This window comes from Hyposmocoma kahamanoa, unplaced genomic scaffold (genome assembly GCF_003589595.1).
Source record: "Hyposmocoma kahamanoa isolate Upper Pololo Valley unplaced genomic scaffold, ASM358959v1 146, whole genome shotgun sequence".
NCBI lineage: Eukaryota > Metazoa > Arthropoda > Insecta > Lepidoptera > Cosmopterigidae > Hyposmocoma > Hyposmocoma kahamanoa.
Genome location: NW_020653521.1, coordinates 862,419 through 878,021, shown reverse-complemented (window position 1 = coordinate 878,021; position 15,603 = coordinate 862,419). Strand labels below are relative to the sequence as shown.

The following is a 15,603-nucleotide window of genomic DNA, read 5'->3' as shown; positions in this document are numbered from 1 at the left end:
AGGTCGGTTTTTTTTTGGTTCCAATGTCATACCAAATTACAATCAGTGCGATATTGAAGACGTATCTATGGATTCAAAAACACGCTATAATATCGTATGACCAAAATCTCACATTGCCTTTACTTTTTCAGAATTTAGTCAAGGAGCTTCTACACCACGCTCAATCAGCAAACTCCCAAACAAAGTACACAGCCCTTCGTGTACTACAAGACATACAATCGAAATCGTCTATTGTGTTTACGACAAACGTACAAACCGACGTACAAAATCTTGAATTTGAACTCAGAAGTGGAGCGGTGGAGTATGATACGGCATTAGCAGTAAGTGATTAATTTTTCACTTCTCATGCATAAAATAGGATTTTATGCTCTAGTGCTTTACCCAAAACGAGTGTCGAGTTAAGTCGAGGGTAAAATGGGTTTTATGAACGAGTTGTTCACTCTGCTGTTCACTTCGATTGCGAGGAAATTAAACAGCAATATTACAAATAAACGATTAACTAATTAAAATTGGATATAAAATCACAAAAAAATTTTCCTGACATGTTCAGTGTATTACTTTGTATTTTATTATGAACTTGAGATGCCTTTATTTTATAAAGTTCTAGTGTGTGTGGCTGTTGGCGCAGGCGTCATTGCCTCGGTCTTAAACGACGATTTTATTTTATGCACTAGAGCATATAATCCTATTTTATGCAGCCTACACCCAGCATAAATACGAACTTTAAGAGCATGAGATGTGAAAAGTATTTAAATATGTAAGTACACATAATAGTATGTATAATGCCCCAAATAAAATCGGGACTTTTTTCTTCTCATTACACGACCATGGCTGTTATGAGAGGAAAAACACCCGAGGGTTTTACTTGGGGCATTATAGTCAAGTTACCCTGCATGCAATCATACTATATATTTACGTGCAAGTGTGATGAAAAAAATATTTCAGATTGAATTTGTTCTTACAGATATCCTACAGTATAGATTGTAATCTACCCAACAGCGACAAGTTATTACAGACAGCTATCTTGTGCTATGATAATCTACCGGCGAGTACGCGGAAAAGTACCGTTGCATATGGAATCTTGAACGCCGCTTCTGATATTAGAAATGTAAGTACCTGATATGTGTGTGAGTAGGCGCTTAGGCGGGGGGACCCACGTGAATATTTCTAGAATTGACCAGTGTACATCCGACCATCGTGTTTGATTATCACTCTTCCGCGCTTACCTTTCCGGCATTAATGTTAACATTACATATTTTAAATAAATAAATAGAATAAATAAATAACCTAGAAATTGTGTTTTACTATATTAAAGATAAAGATAAATTTATTCTCTATAAAAATTTTACCTAACTACACGAATCTTATTAAATAACCTTCGGTTTACATATACGCGCCAGACTATCACAAACAGTGAAATTATTGTATGTTTACATATTACATAACTTTAATTAAGGTTAGTAGTGCAAGTTAGCCTAGGTAAAAAGCTAGCTAAACTAAGTAAAATTGTTTACTTGTATGTTAGGTATTGTTTGTGTTTTATTCCTTAAGGTATATATTATACGAGCCCTGTACCCCACCTTCGGTGGGGTCGGGCTCGGCTTGCGGCGCGTGGTCGGGAACAGTTTACGGGGTGTGCTCATGCTCTTCGGTGGTACAGCAGTTAGTGCTATGGGCGCTTGATGAGGTCGATTCCCGGTTTGGGCCAATTTAAGTAACGAACATTTCTAAGTTGGTTTTGGTCTGAGTATTCTGGATTATCGTTGTTTTGGTATTCATAGTATAGGAAATTCGGCAGTAGTTTGGCATTTTTTCCCGTTAAATACTTCTCTTTGGCATAGCTTTCAAGAAAATGGAATCTAACAGGTGTGGTTGAGATACAACAACGCTACAATAAGTATCTAATTTCCACTACATCGGGAAGTATGTCTTACATTTTTACAATTGTGAGATCTTGTACTCGTAATCTATTACGCCTCCGTTTATAATTACCTCCATACGAAGGCGTGCGGACGCTTCGGGCTTCGCCTTCCGCGGGACTCGGCCTGCAGCCTCGGCACTTAGGACTTTGTTTTAAAAAAAATTAAATAGCTCTTTAACGGCGGCCATATTTAAAAATTACAAAAATATATTATGTCCACTAATTATTATCAAACAATCGTAAAAATCTTTTCGTGCTAATTTTCAGTCCGAGCAAAGCAAGTTACATAAATAAATTACGGCTATATAAAAAAACAGCGGAAACATAATTACCCCAATTTATGATGCCATGTCATTTTCAGTCGAATTAGAAGAAATTTGTAACTATCGCCAAAAAAGTTTGTATGGTAGCCATATTGAAAAATGGTGAAAAATAAATTTTAACCGCTAATTATTATTAAACACTCGTAAACACCCCGATATGTCCATTTTCAATCGAATTAGTGCAAATTTTTATCTGCCGCGAAAAGAATTTGTGTGGCGGCCATATTTAAAAATGGCAAAATACCAATTTTGATCACAAATTATTATCAAGCACTCCTAGAGACCCCCATATGCCAATTTTCAAAGGGATCTGAGCAATTTTTTTTCTGCCGCCGACGAACGCTTCTATGACGGCCATATTTGAAAATAGCGAAAAACAAATTTTGAGCACAAATTATTATCCGACATTTCTAGTGGCCTTCACATGCCAACTTTCAGTCGAATCAGAGCAAATCTCTTTCGGCAGCTATTTTTAACGAAAAGAAATTTTTGACCCCAAATTATGATTAAGGACTCCTAAATACCCTCGCATTGTGACGGTGTGACCTTACACCGTCATTTCACCTTTTTGTATCACCTCTCTCCGCTTGTATCCTATCATTTTTTTATTTTACATGTATTTAAATTTTAAATTTGAATTGTTCCATCTTCCTTCACTTTCTCATTTTGTTTTCGTACCACGGTCACTCCCAGCTCGACCGCTACAACAGTCGGAGCTGTTTCAAATTCCATCGCGAATAATCGCTAATTTTGGTTCTTTATTACGTTTATAATCATTAAGTAAACTAAATCATGTGTAATAATTTATAAGTTTACAGCCTTCGTGTACCTATATCTGTAATTCAGTTACTCGGCCCATTTAGGCTCCTTTCTTTAAACTTTACTTCTTTAATAAATTTTGTGGACCGGAATTTTTCCGTTTCATTGCCGTGAACCTGTTCACGGCTATTTAGGGTTACAACCTTTTCAGCATCTCAATTTTCAGCCGGATCGAAGCAAGTTTTTCTTCGGCCGCCATTTAACTGCCTCCGTGGCCGAACGGTTACCATGCCGGACTGCCACGCAGAGGTCCCAGGTTCGATTCCCGGGCCGGGAGAAATAGTTGTATGGCCTACAATTATTTCTCTCGTGAGTTTGGGTGTAATTTGGGTGTAATGTGTGTGTCCATGGCACCCGCGACACAGGGTTTCCCTAGTGCGGGGCTATGTTGAGTGTGTGCGTTATTTATTTATTTATTTCACTCTCGATTGCGCTGAAATCACAAATTAGAACACTAAAGTAGTACAGCGCCAACAACTGACCTCTCCGTATATTCCAAAAATGTTCTGTATTTATTGTAATAAAGATAATATCAATTGACGACACCCGTCAATTGTATCGATTTCGGGCTGGCCAATTGGAGCGCAGTTGTCACCGTAATGATTTGGCAGAATAGCTTTTAAACAAATTAAATGACATTTCCGTCTCTATTTTTGGTTATGTACTCGATGGAGCAATGCTACGGTGCAGCATGGACCTGGTCGATGAAAAGTTTTCTGTGTGTTCGATTTTAGTGTTTATACCGTTCTTGTCCTTCTTCCAGGGAGCCATAATTTTCCTAACCACCGAAACTATACAAGATGAAACAACAATAGAAAAACATCTGCCTCTTTGGAGAGATCTCTTCGACATGAAAGACATTAATGTCCTTGACAAATGCAGATATATCTTTGAAGATTTCATGACATACGTTATTGGTGTGTTGAAGCAACTCATTGAAGAAGAGTGCGAGGTATGTGAAGAAGAATGTAGATATAAAATCGTCTACTGTTCACGACTATCTTAAGTAATTGGGTAATCTTCCAGTTAGTTTTCTCTACCTGATTTTGGTGACAATTTTTATTATTAACCGACTTCAAAAAGGAGGAGGTTCTCAATTCGTCTGTATGTTCTTTTTTTTATGTATGTAACGCGATAACTCCGGTATTTGTGAATCGATTTTCATGATTCTTTTTTGTTGGAAAGGGGGTACTTCCATAGTGGTCCCATTTCATTTTGAAGAAAAGCATCCACCTCGAAGGGTGGCTGTTCACGCATGAAGATTCATTTTTATAAATAGCGCCTAACTTTAATTTAGGAGCAATCACTTTAATGGTTGATTTTGCTTTTTCTCCAATTCAAGGCGTTTTTCTCTCAATATACTTTGAGTAGTGAGAACCGATTTTTATTATCTCCACTGTCAAGTCCTGTACAGTGGCGAATTTACGGATATTTCAATAAAACTTAGCAAATAGACGTAATTCCACTTACTTTGAAGTCGGTTTTTTTAGTACTCTGTACTGAGATTATTTAAATATTCTAGTTGGTGGGACTTTGATGGGTTTGAGAGGGAGTGGTGGGATCGCCAAACACAGGGAGCTGTGGAGGATTTTGGGGGAGATCTTTGCCCAGTCATTGTGCCCCACTACAATATTGTAATAAAAAAATAATATCGACCCCTCCTATGTTACGTATTGTATGTCGAAATTGACAAGTTTACAGGGGAGCGTTTTAAAGTTCTGAGTTCACTGAATTGATTATAACCCGCGTATTTAGAATTTCTCAGTTTTATTCGAGAACGAGTTTTAAAGTAACGAGTATACCCGAATGAAACTGAACAATGCTAAAGCACGTGTTATACGAGGGTGGTCCGATAAGTACTTAGCCTACAAAAGAAAAACGAAAATTTTGGAAAAGTGACAATTTATTTTTCAACATAGTCTCCTTTTAGCTCGATACACTTGACCCAGCGATACTCCAACTTTTTTAGTCCGTCTAAAAAATATGTTTTCGGAAGGTCTGCAAAATAGGTCTCTGTAGTGGCAATAACCTCCTCGTTCGACCGAAATTTCTGCCCAGCGATTGACTTTTTCAAGTTTGGAAACAAAAAAAAGTCGCAAGGGGCCAAATCTGGAGAATAGGCTGGATGGGGCAGCAGTTCGTAGCGTAATTCGACCAATTTGGCCATAGCGACGCCGGAGGTGTGAGCCGGTGCGTTGTCATGGTGGAAGAGCACTTTCTTCTTTACCAAATGGGGCCGTTTTTTCTTCAATTCGACGTCGAATCTACCCAATAATTCGGCATAGTAGAGCCCTGTGATCGTTTTTCCCTTCTCTAGGTAGTCTATGTAGATGATACCTTGTGAATCCCAGAAAACCGTGGCCATCACCTTTCCGGCCGATGGGACAGTCTTCGCCTTCTTCGGAGCATGTTCGCCAGGTAAAGTCCACTGTTTCGACTGTTCTTTGGTCTCTGGTGTGTACCAGTGGATCCATGTTTCGTCAACAGTCACGAAACGACGCAGAAACTCCTTCGGATTACGCTTAAACAGCGTCAAACCCTGCTCCGAAGTGGTCACACGGTTGCGCTTGTTGTCTGGAGTGAGCAAACGCGGCACCCATCGCGCTGACAGCTTTCTCATGCCCAATATTTCATGTAAGATATGACCCACTCGGTCTTTTGAGATGCCTACTGTCTCAGCTAATTCGCGCACCTTCAACCGGCGGTCTGCCAATACGAGATCATGTATTTTAGTCACTTTATCCTCCGTGGTAGCCGTTTTCGGGGCACCTGGTCGTGGCTCATCAAAAACGGACGTGCGACCACGTTGAAACTCATTAAACCAATTTTTGACGGTCGCCATCGAAGGAGCAGAGTCACCGTACACAGTATCCAAGCGTTCTTTGATTTCACTGCGTGATTTCCCCTCCAAAAACAAGAATCGAATTACCGACCGATATTGCTCTTTTTCCATTTTTCTAAAAATGGCGGACACGACTGCTTTTACACGTGGTCAAAACAAAACTAAAAGTCCGATTTGACTGAAAATTTAACAATGGCCGACTAGGTTAATGTACTATACGATAGTGACACTATTTTGCAATAGTGGCGCAATCTGGTGGTGAGGCCAAGTACTTTACAAAGTACACCAAGTACACAAGAGTACACCCTCGTACTCTTTGCATGCATTCCTTCATTCATTTCAGTCTGCTTGCAACCACTGCTGAGTACAGGCCTCCTCTCTATTGCGACATTCTTTCCGGTCCCTTGCGAGTCGTGTCCAGTGGTTTCCAATAATAAGTAAAATTGCTTACTTGTATGTTAGGTATCGTTTGTGTTTTATTACTTAAGGTATATATTATGTGAGTGTATTATTATGTATGTTAGTCTATAATAAGGTATGTATTTATGGATCTTTGTAACCTCGATACAAATAAATAAATAAAAACATTACTGCGTTCCGGCTTGGAAGGGTAAGGGTGCTGGTGAAATTACAGGCACATGGGACTTGTCAACTTATGTCTCATGGTGACGGGCGCACTGGCAGTGCACATAAGATCTTTGCGATTTAAAACTGTCAGTGGCACTGCAACTGTTATGGATAGGCGTGTCGCTTACCACCAGGCGCACGACTAGTTCGTCCCGCCATTTGGTATTATAAAGAAATAAAATTAAAATATATTATGAAATTATTTAATTTTAATCGTTTTATTAAAATTAAATTTCATAAAAAAATGTGTTTCGTTTTGTAAACGGTTTGTTTGAAAAAACAAGTATAGCAATTTGGAACCGATAAAATATTTTCTTTTCCTATGTGTAACACTCGCGAAAACCTAAGAACTCTATAAATATTCCTTGTTCAACAATCTAGTACACCTTATTTCAGAAACCCCCAGAAAAACTCCACCACCTTCACACCCTGACATCTCGAATACTGACTATGCACCACCCAGAAAATTACACTCTGGACCTCTCAGCTGTTTACCTACCATTACTTGTTGCTCTTATACAGCAATTTGGTTGCATAGCATCTGCAGTAGCAGCTGGAAGAGCTGCCTGTTTACATTTGGAAGAAGAAAGCTGTATACGAGAGTTCTATAAGGTAAAATCAAAAGTCGATATTAGCGTCACTGGTTAGGGCTTATAAAACTGACTCTGGCACACAAGAAAATTTAGTGTCCGCATTCTCCGCAATTTTTATTTATCTGTATATCATTCAGCCGTGATCTGTATTTCGTGGTGGCGTTATTTGTGACCGCGGAGCTCTTGAGCATTTGGATCTCAAGATTAGTGTTAGCACTGTCTCCCTTTTCTATACTTACGAGCTCATCCATCCTCATGAGCTATCGAAGGCAAAACCAATTTTTTTTCATGTATTGGCGTCACCGCTATGGTTACATAAATCCGCTTCCAGTATGTTCCGCGGCAAATTCAAATTCTACAGTAGATATCTTTTTTTTATTATGGCTCTGTACAGGACATTTAGCCAATGTCAAAGTTATTGAAAGAAGGATATAGGAAGAATAGAACGGATCGGAATTTGGAATAGGATGTGGTTTTATAAACTATAATAATACATAAACTTAATGTCATCAAAGATTGATATCATTTTTATTAATAAATAGAGTTAATGTTTTATATATTTTAGGATTAATGTTATGTAATAACTAAATAACGGATGTAGGGAATGGTATAGGAATAGTCAAGAGTTGCTTAAAAATAGTCTTTCGACTGTGAACTGGCCACCGGTACTACCTCAATTTTGAAAACTTTCCAGGTGAAGAAAAAATAATTTATATGGCATCTGGTTTATTAAATAAAAATACGTAGTATACGTACATGTGTAATAAAAATATTTAAAAACTACGTATTTTTATTTAATAAACCAGATGCTATATAAATTATTTTTTCTGCACCTTCACCATAGTACCAATTGCCAGTTCAAAGTCGCTTTGCTAAATAAATTACATTTGTGTTGATTTCTTTTTTTAGACAATATCTATGGATCGCTGCAAGGACGAGTCACTCCTTTGCGAATCTTGTTTGGTTCTTATTCACGCTCCACTTGGAACCGTTGACGAGGAAGACGTGTTAGCAGCTTTGCAGGTATAACATTATGGTACATTACATTGCAGTAGAGCTGTTTGTGAAGCAGTTCGGTCGAGTAACGGTGCTGATGAGTAGGGCTTGCAGAACCGGTCCGGTTCCTAAAATTTTCATTCTCGTTGTGGGGCTCACCTCAGGCTCTGTACGACTCTGATGACGGACGGAGAACGAGAGCAGACTAGAGCTAGAACTACATGTAAATTGTTTTGTACAGTCACAAACACGTCGTCTTTGACACGTAGACTCCAATTTAAACTTTAAAAATCAAAGTTTATACAATGTGTTGATGTTGATTTGCATTTTCGCCATATTTACAAAGGTGATTCTATATCCGAAACTGAATCCAAATCACTAAAAAATAATAAAAAAATATTTCCAAATTCTTATTTAATTGCGGTAAACATCGATTTGCAATCACCTGATCCTTAATAGCAGTAGAGCTCCTTGTGAAAGTTCGTCCAGGGAAGTACTGCCACCTTACCGATTTCTGCCGCCAAGCAGTAATGTCAGCATTACTGTGTTCCGGTTTTGAAGGGTAAGGGTGCTGGTGAAATTCTGTAATTTCACATGGGACTTGTTAACTTATGTCTCAGGGTGATGGGCTCAGTGGTAGTGCCCCTCAGATCTTTGCAATTTAAAGCTCTGGCACTATAACTGTTATGGACAGACGTGTAGCTTACCTGATGGCGCCTGATGGCACACGACTTGTTCGTCTCGTTGTAAGTTATAAAAAAAAATTAAAAAAATCCTGCTTGATCCAAAGGTCATTGACTTGCACGGCACGTGTTAACGTCATAGCGCAGCCGGAGGAACCGAGAAAGTATTGCTATCTTTTTCTTTCTCAAGCGCAGCGCACGCGCCTGCCCTAGTGTACTCGCTTACGCATAATGACGGGGTGGGAGGCTGAATTCGCCGCAATTCTACGTGGTTTGGTATGTAACCAAGAGTTAGTGTAAAAAAGAACCGCTACCAGGTTCACCAGAACCTACAAATTCATCAAGTGCAAGTGCGCGATCATTCTTGTCGCATGATGTGAATCGTTTGTTTGATTTACTCGGAGGAGATTACGAATGTCGAAGAATTGCGCGCAAAAATCGTCTCTGCTTTCAAAATTGTGAATCCAAATGTGGAAAATTGAAACGAAACTCACGTGCGAATCTCTGCATGACTGGTGGTGGCTCTGGTACAGAGTCAACTTTTCAACAGTCAACTTTTCTAATTAATGTAACTAATTAGAAAATTATATTAATACTTGTCATACATATTTGTAAAAATAGATAAAAAAGGGATCGAGAAAAATTACCTATCACTCGGTGCAGCGGATGGCGGGGTCACTGCCCTCGCGCGCTGCATACGATTTAGGGACAATTTTGTTAAACTTTACTAGATACAATTAGCCAAAATATTGAACAGAATTTTTTTTATTAATATATTTTTAGATGATTTAGCATTATTTATATTATTAATTTCTTAAATATTGCGAGGATGCAAATCAACTCACTGTATGTTATACTAATAAAATAAAATAAACTTTAATTTCATTGATTTCAGATAACGTTCTCGAGAAACGACGTGGAACCAAGAATTTTGTCTAATGCGTTGCGGAGCTTCCAAAGTATCATTACGTCGAAGAAAGATATTTCGATAAATAATAACATAAGAGAGGTACGTTCTACGTTATAAAAACTACGCAAAATTGGACTGCGCTCGACTTCTGACGGCCTGGCCTGACGTTATGGTCTCCTCGCCTCCCGCGTGTGACGTACTCTCAAGTGACGTAACGAGAGTTTGAGCGCGATGTCGATACTCATATATTGAGTATAAGTTATTATGGGCGCAAGAGGACGTGTACCTCTACTACAAACAAGGAAAGCTATTTAATTATGATCGAATAGTGTCTCTATTCTGCTCTTTAGTGATGAATAATCATTCTATTTTTGTGGTCGTTATCTTTGCTATTCTATGTTGGTGGTCTTTCTAACACTGCTGAAATTATTTCCTCCGACGACAGCTCTAAATTTGATTGATCAAAAAATATGTGTGGGTTAGCAACAAGACGACACTATTCGACGAATCACGACTATTCGAACGCGCATTGATCTCGTGTACCGCCCGCGGTACTGTCATCGAGAACATCACATGCAAATTTAGCCATTTTGATCCAAGTCACACGGCGATTTTTAGTAGCGATACAAACGCGCGTTTATGATGGTGATTGCATCACGACACTTGCGTTTTATACGCGGTTGCATCAATGCAAACGCGCCACTGCACAAATTCAGTCGCTTACGTTGAATCATTAAAAAACGTGACCGTCAGGATGGCTGGTCGCCTGTGGCGTCTGGCACTGAGTGTATTTTCGAGAATTGCTACCTACTTACTACCTTTTCTAAATAATTGCTACCTTTGATATATTCTGAGAAATTTATAAAAATAAATGACCAGCCATTCTGATATCAGGATGGCTGGTCGCTACTTTGTTCAGCATGAAGGGAGCAGATATTCCAGAAGTATGTATTACCAATAACTGCTACCTATTTGCTACTTTCACGAATTAAAGGTATACGCTTCTTATCTACATTAGTTACAAAAATATAAACGATTGAAAATTTAATTTGGCCATTCTGAAATGAGATTATTGCGTCACCCAGTTAGATACCTTTACAGCTACCAAGCCCTGGCTAGAGATATCGCTATTAACTTTTAATTAAATTTTTATTGAAAGAAAACTAGTGGAGTAATTTTATAAAAAATAATTGAATATCCATTTAATAAAAATTTAATTCGATTATTTGTTGTTATATTTTCCATTAAACACCCGTATAAATTCACCAACATGCGTAATCGTAATCGTAATCGTACACGAGTGCTTTTCACATCGACTCTTGTTAACTTAACTCTAAAGTTTTATATCACAAGTCGATTGAAAACTCCAACTATTGTTTCAGACCATTAGCTTCATCGAAAAACTACGCAATCGTAAAGATGTTTCGGGAAAAGAAGCCCGAGAGCTACATAGAGACGTTATCATGTTCTTAGGCAAGTACGGCAACAATTCAGACTTGAACAACAACATATGTTCAACCGAAAACATGATGATTGCGAAATTGAAAGATAGTCTATCGTTGAACATACCGAATCCTATTGATGGAGTCACATACAAGGTAAGATTTACGCATCAAAATAGGATGACTTTTCATTTGATATTTTAGAATATAATTCCACCTATTATTAATACGAACGATTTTTACTATTAAGGCCCCTTCAAGTCGTTTAGTATGTACATTTATTTATTGTAGCGGGTCCATTCAACCCATCAATGAAAACAACTTTACATAACTTATTGTCGGTCACTGACTCGTGACTTTTTCGACGTTACGACGACAGACTATCGTGACAATGGGAAGAGCTACAACGACAGCCATCGGACGATGAATAAAACGTCACGATAATAATGTGTGATAATCGCAGCTTCAAATGATTCTGTCGTGCAAACGGCAAGGCGGCAATTGTCACGCTCTAGTGGGAACAGCTAGACACGACAGTCGTTTAACGATAAAATAAACTTCCACGACACAGTCACAACAGATAGTCGTGATATGGGAACAGGCTAGACGCGACAGTCGTCTTATATATAATATGACTGATGATGATGAGTCGTCTTATGACAAACAAAACTTAACATAATAGGAACGCGCACTTACTTTTACTGTTAATCTACTAAATAATGCAAATCTTTTAGTTTTTTAATTTGTGGTAGAAGTGATTTCATAGCAAATTTTTTTTATTAAGAGTTCTGGCTTGGATATAAGTCCTTTGAGCCATGTCTTCGTTTAATCTACAGATCAATCAATAACAACTTTTACTAGGGGACCCCCCTATAAATCGTTTAGTATATTCATTTTAAATGGCATTTCTTCTCTTCTTGTACAACTAATGTTTTTGTTCTCATGCAACTTGTAATATCATTGTTTTTCTTTATTAAATAAATTGTTATTTTTATTATTATTTATTGTAGCGGGTGCTTCTGCCCACCAATAAAAAAATAACTTTTACTTTGGGGTCCACGTTAATTATAACCACGAAACTTAACTCCAAAGGCTTAGCACTGGTCTCCTCAAAGAAATGTGTTTAACCCATAGTTCAAGCTGCCCTAATGCGGGTTGGGGACCTTAAATTTTTTTCCACCTGTATTTTTTCATTTCAGTTAAACCTGCAAAGAATTCTTCAACTGGCAATCATCCATGAGGAACCTGAAGCGTTGCAGAAGTTGATGACAATTGTTTGTGCCCATTGTAAGTATACCATGCAAGTACACTTCACCTGGTCATGACGTGTATATACGTGACCGGATGAACCAGGCCGTGGTACACGACACGCCTATTTAAAGCAGTTGCAGTGCCACTCAGAGCTTTAATACGCAAAGACCTGAGGGGCAGTGTCACTGCGCCCGTCACCCTGGGACATAAGTTGACAAGTCCCATATGTCTGTAGTTTCACCGCAGTAATGTTGACATTACTGCTAGGCGGCAGTAATAAGTAAGGTGGCAGTACTTCCCTGGACGAGCTCTTTCACAAGGAGCTCTAATACTACTAGATATTGTTAAGAAATAAATATTACCCAGAGACATAAAGGTGACAAATCTCATGTGTCTGTAGTTCCACCCCTTCAAAAAACCAACCAGACAGCAGTAATACATTACTTTTTGACCCGGAGGAATCTGTGTACAGATGACATGATGATCTGTGTACAGACGGGGCTGGAATTATACGAGACTGCGCTGAATCTTAAGGGGAACAGCCCAACCGCACTAAATGCCCGGGGTGTTCCATCTTACGCCATTCGTGACATCGCTGTAGCGTTTCATGGCCCGTCGACAGTCGTCCGTCTTCGGACCTTCCGATGTTCTGACAGGGGAGCAAGGTGTTAAAGCCCCCTTCCTCAACTCCGCATAGGATTACCCCCGGAACATATTGAGGGTGCGGGCCCTCAATGTGTCCCGGGGGACTCTCAACTTGTGCGGCAGAATCCTCCGTACCCCGCCCGAGAGGTCCCCGTTATGACTGTAGAGCCATGTAGGCCTTTCAATGACGGTAACAATACTTCCCTGGACGAGCTCTTTTTCTACTAGCTCTGCTGCTACGAACCAGGGCTGTCTATAGGCTACCCAATTCTTCAACTACTTTCTCACGCTCCTCTCGCACTGCGCAGACTTCAGGAACCGACTCACTTAAGCGGTAGGCCTGTAGTTATGACATAGAGGACAGTGCTAGTGCGTTTGCGCATTGCATTCTCCAATTTGTATTCGTTCCGAATTCGAAACTATACAAATCTTGAAAATTCGGACCCGCTTCGGATGTCGCTTGTGCGCTAAGTCCGGCTCCAATCCGAGATAATCTCAGTACAGAGTACTAAAAAAACCGACCTCAAAAGTACGTGGTATTACGTTTATTTGCTAAATTTTATTGAAATATCCTTAAATTCGACACTAAACAGGACTTGACACTGGAGATAATAAAAATCGGTTCTCACTACTCAAAGTATATAGAGAGAAAAACGCCTTGAATTGGAGAAATAGCAAAATCGACCATTAAAGTAATTACTCCTTAAGTAAAATTTAGGCGCTATTTATAAAAATGAATCTTCATGTGTGAACAGCCACCCTTAGACCACCATGGAAGTACCACCTTTCCAACAAAAAAAGAATCATGAAAATCGGTTCACAAATACCGGAGTTATCGTGTAACATACAAACAAAAAAACATACAGTCGAATTGAGAACCTCCTCCTTTTTTGAAGTCGGTTAAAAATACGAGTATCGTTTATACACCTATACTCTAGCCAAATTCGATGTAGAGTAAATCGACCCCTCCTACGTAAAGTATCGTATGTCGAAATTGCCAAATTTACAAGGGAGCGTTTTAAAGTTTTGAATTATCTGAAATGAGCATAACACGTGACTTTAGCATTTCTCAGTTTATTCCGCACCGCTTGTTACTCACATAGAGTATTATAAAATATCAGCTAGACGAACAACCACAATTTATTTTATCCTAACTCACATATGGGTCAACAAGTGGGTAAACTAAAGTGCGTGTCGGGTGACAGTGTAAAATTATAAAATGAATTGTGGTTGTTCATCTAACCGATATCTAGGATTTTATAATGCTCTATGTGAGTAATGAGCCTTGCCGAATAAAACTGAGAAATACTAAAGTCATTATGCTCATTTCAGAGAATTCAAAACTTTAAGACGCTCCCTTGTAAACTTGGCAATTTCGACACACGATAAAAGTATCGTACATACATAAAGATGTAGGAGGGGTCGAAATGTCAACAAACAAAAACATATGATTTTCATCTCAGATTCTTCCACAGTTACCGAAATTTTAATATTTTCTAACGATATTCAATTAGATTATGGATAATACTAAATCTTGAAGCCATGTTTATAATGAATATTATTCAACAGAAGTTTCAAATCACCTAAAAATAACATAAAAATGACCAGTAATTAATTGTTTGTAAAACTGTGTCATCCCTAGTGACCTTTTTGATTTGAAGGGAGAGATTGCAAACATTCGAGTTCAGAATCGGAAATAGATGCTGGATGATATAATGTGGTAAATTAATATCAAATAAATATCTTACAATTTTATTTCTTTTCATCTATCATTACCTACCATCTAGCAGTGAATATTAATAGGATGCAAACACTTATTTTTATTCCTAAGTCATACGTATCAATAGGTATTTTGTATACTTTATAATGATTGGCTAGGTAAGTATTACTTCTACATAACCCAATTACTTACTTACCTATTTAAATTCAAATTAAGGGAGCAGACCGAGGGCAGAGCACGCCTTAATAATGAGCATCAAAATTTTCTTTTCGAATGCCATCGTTGGTTGCCTAGCAACGTTTTGTTATTAAACATTCTACATCGAATTTGGCTAGAGTATAGAGACAAAATGACATTTCGGACACCTGTGACATTTCGGACCGTTATTTTCTCGGATTCGGAATTGATATCAATCGGACGTGATGATCAATGACCACATTGATCCGAGACCCATCTGCGTCAATGGCCACCTTCTTGAAGTTGTTTCCGAATACACTTACCTCGGGCAGATTCTGCAGTTAGGTAGAAATAACTTCGAGAAGGAGGCCAAGAGGAGGATTCAGCTTGGCTGGGCAGCGTTTGGGAAGCTACGTCGAGTCTTTTCGTCACCCATCCCGCAGAGCTTGAAAACAAAGGTTTTCAACCAGTGCGTCCTACCAGTTCTAACGTACGGAGCTGAGTCGTGGACACTCACGATACGGCTAGTCCACCAGTTTAAAGTCGCTCAGCGAGCTATGGAACGAGCTATGCTCGGAGTTTCTCTGAAAGATAAACTCCGTAATGAGGTTATCAGACAGAGAACCAAAGTGATCGACATAGCTCTTCGGATAA

General features: G+C 38.7%; 1 protein-coding gene across 1 annotated transcript in view; it reads left to right on the top strand.

Annotated features, from left to right (window-relative positions):
* LOC113240528 overlaps nt 1–15,603 on the top strand; it is a 91,474-nt gene that overhangs the window by 13,641 nt on the left and 62,230 nt on the right. Inside the window, exons 7-14 of the mRNA XM_026477858.1 lie at nt 132–320; nt 965–1,108; nt 3,827–4,015; nt 6,929–7,144; nt 8,035–8,148; nt 9,700–9,813; nt 11,097–11,312; nt 12,356–12,430. Of these exons, the coding sequence (XP_026333643.1) occupies nt 132–320; nt 965–1,108; nt 3,827–4,015; nt 6,929–7,144; nt 8,035–8,148; nt 9,700–9,813; nt 11,097–11,312; nt 12,356–12,430 (1,257 nt within the window). The remainder of the gene's footprint in view (nt 1–131; nt 321–964; nt 1,109–3,826; nt 4,016–6,928; nt 7,145–8,034; nt 8,149–9,699; nt 9,814–11,096; nt 11,313–12,355; nt 12,431–15,603) is intronic.